Source organism: Octopus bimaculoides, chromosome 26, assembly GCF_001194135.2.
Source record: "Octopus bimaculoides isolate UCB-OBI-ISO-001 chromosome 26, ASM119413v2, whole genome shotgun sequence".
Lineage (NCBI taxonomy): Eukaryota > Metazoa > Mollusca > Cephalopoda > Octopoda > Octopodidae > Octopus > Octopus bimaculoides.
In genome coordinates this window covers 5,957,164-5,959,249 of record NC_069006.1, presented here as the reverse complement: position 1 = coordinate 5,959,249, position 2,086 = coordinate 5,957,164, and the positions used below count along the sequence as shown (strand labels likewise).

Here is a 2,086-nt window from a genome sequence, read left to right as displayed (position 1 = left end):
TATATATATATATATATATATATATATACGAGAATTTACGAAAAAGACAACAGACGAGGACAGGTGGTAGGAGTGAGTGGACAAACGAAAGAAGGGCACTCAACCAATTTATTGGGAGTTACATGTACGGATCAAAAGAGTTCAATTCAAATTCGTTGGTACACTTGAGTTTCAAGTGTGAAGCTAATTGCCAGCCATTTTGAATCTGGATGACAGAAGTTGATTGTTATTACTGCAAGGTCGGCTGTGATTGGACAAGAAAAGTCATGTGGTGTCATGGTCTGATGTTGGTATATGGGTAACAGTTAGGGGAAAATACAGCATAGACAAGAGGAAATTGACCACGTGGAGGACAGGAAATAGACTAGAAGTGGGTTTGATGGGGGGGGGGTAGTAAGGGGCAGCATGTGTAAGTATATAGTTCTATATGTGGGTGTACAGATGCGCTGATGTAGTTTTGCATGCATGAGTATATTGATGCGGGTGTGCACATTTGTACATAGCCACGCACTCGCACATCTGCACATACATACACACGCTTGGACAAATAGCACATATGCACACACGCATTTTCATTCATATGTACATATGTATATTCGCATGCATGTATAAATGCATACCAGTGTGCATGCACTCATGTCCACGTGCAAGTATACATGCACAAAATATGCCTTGGAGTTTCGTAAATGGCATTCCTGCTCATGGGGTTGTTTTGTAGCAGTGATCTTGGTGCAGGCGGTGCAAAGCAACAACTTGCGCTAAGGTTGGTAAGCAAGCTACTTATCACACAGAACACAGAAGTTTGCAAAATTCTTTGAATGGTAAAACTTTCAATAATGTGGTTGATAAGGACCAGAAATTCTATGAGCACGGAATCATGATATTGCCAGAAAGATGGCAAAATGTAATTGAATAAAACTAATGAAAAAAAATTACTATTCGCACAAAAAAATGAAATGACTTTCTTGCCAACCCAATACGTATAAAAACAAATGGTGCAGTTCTTACCTATAAATGCATTTGGTATAGTTATCTTTAACCACATTCTGTCCCTGATTTCAAGACCAGAATCAGCCTGGGCCATTGCTTTCACAACGGATTCCATATCTGTATTTACAGTCAAATTTAAATCATCAAACCCTGTAAAAGCAGAAAAACAAAAAAAAAGTGAATAAAAGTAGCATATTTGGTTAAGAGTTATATCTGACAATATGGTCCACAATGCAGAAATGATGCTTCCAAAAGATGGAAAGAAATCCAGACAAATGATGGCCAAACAAACAAATATACACATTACCATCATTATCTAATGTCTGCCTTCCATACTGGCATGGGTGGGACATGTATGTGTGTATATATATATATATATATATATATATATATAAAATGCAGACACACACATTTATACACCAACATATATATATCAGTGTATATATATATATATATACACACACACGTGTGTGTGTGTGTAGTCTGTCATACCGGCCATGATGAAATACCACAAGGTATAGAAAATACGTATTCGCCTTTATATATTTAATCCTTTATATTGAACACTCAATATTTCATTTATTCAATAAGACATATTCCATATATTCAATAAGACATTCAATACTTTATTTCATAGTACCATCCATTTTTATTTTATATTATATATTGTATATTATATTATATATTGTATATTCCATATTCTATATCCCACATTGGTTTTGCAGGAATATAAGTAAAACATAAAAAACAGACAGTGTTGGAACTCTTTTAAACAAAATAATATATTCCTCTATACACAATCATACAAAACCCCTTTTTTTGTATTTATTTTTACATGCATATATATATATATGTATATATATAGGAGAATTTACGAAAAAAACAACAGACGAGGACAGGTGGTAGGAGTGAGTGGACAAATGAAAGAAGACCTTTTTGTGTGCACAGTATGTGACAGACCATGTTTGTCCTTGGCTGGCCTCAAATCTCACCTGCGAACCCATGGAGAACCAACCTCATCCAGCTATTCTGATTATATGTCTGTGCACACGTCTGAATGTGGTGTGTGCCAGAGGATTTGCAAATCCACCATATA

General features: G+C 35.5%; 1 protein-coding gene across 1 annotated transcript in view; it reads right to left on the bottom strand.

The window, feature by feature from the left end:
• LOC106876540 (segment polarity protein dishevelled homolog DVL-3) overlaps positions 1-2,086 on the bottom strand; it is a 260,486-nt gene that overhangs the window by 32,766 nt on the left and 225,634 nt on the right. Inside the window, exon 12 of the mRNA XM_052976893.1 lies at positions 1,009-1,140. Coding sequence (XP_052832853.1) covers positions 1,009-1,140 — 132 coding nt within the window. The remainder of the gene's footprint in view (positions 1-1,008; positions 1,141-2,086) is intronic.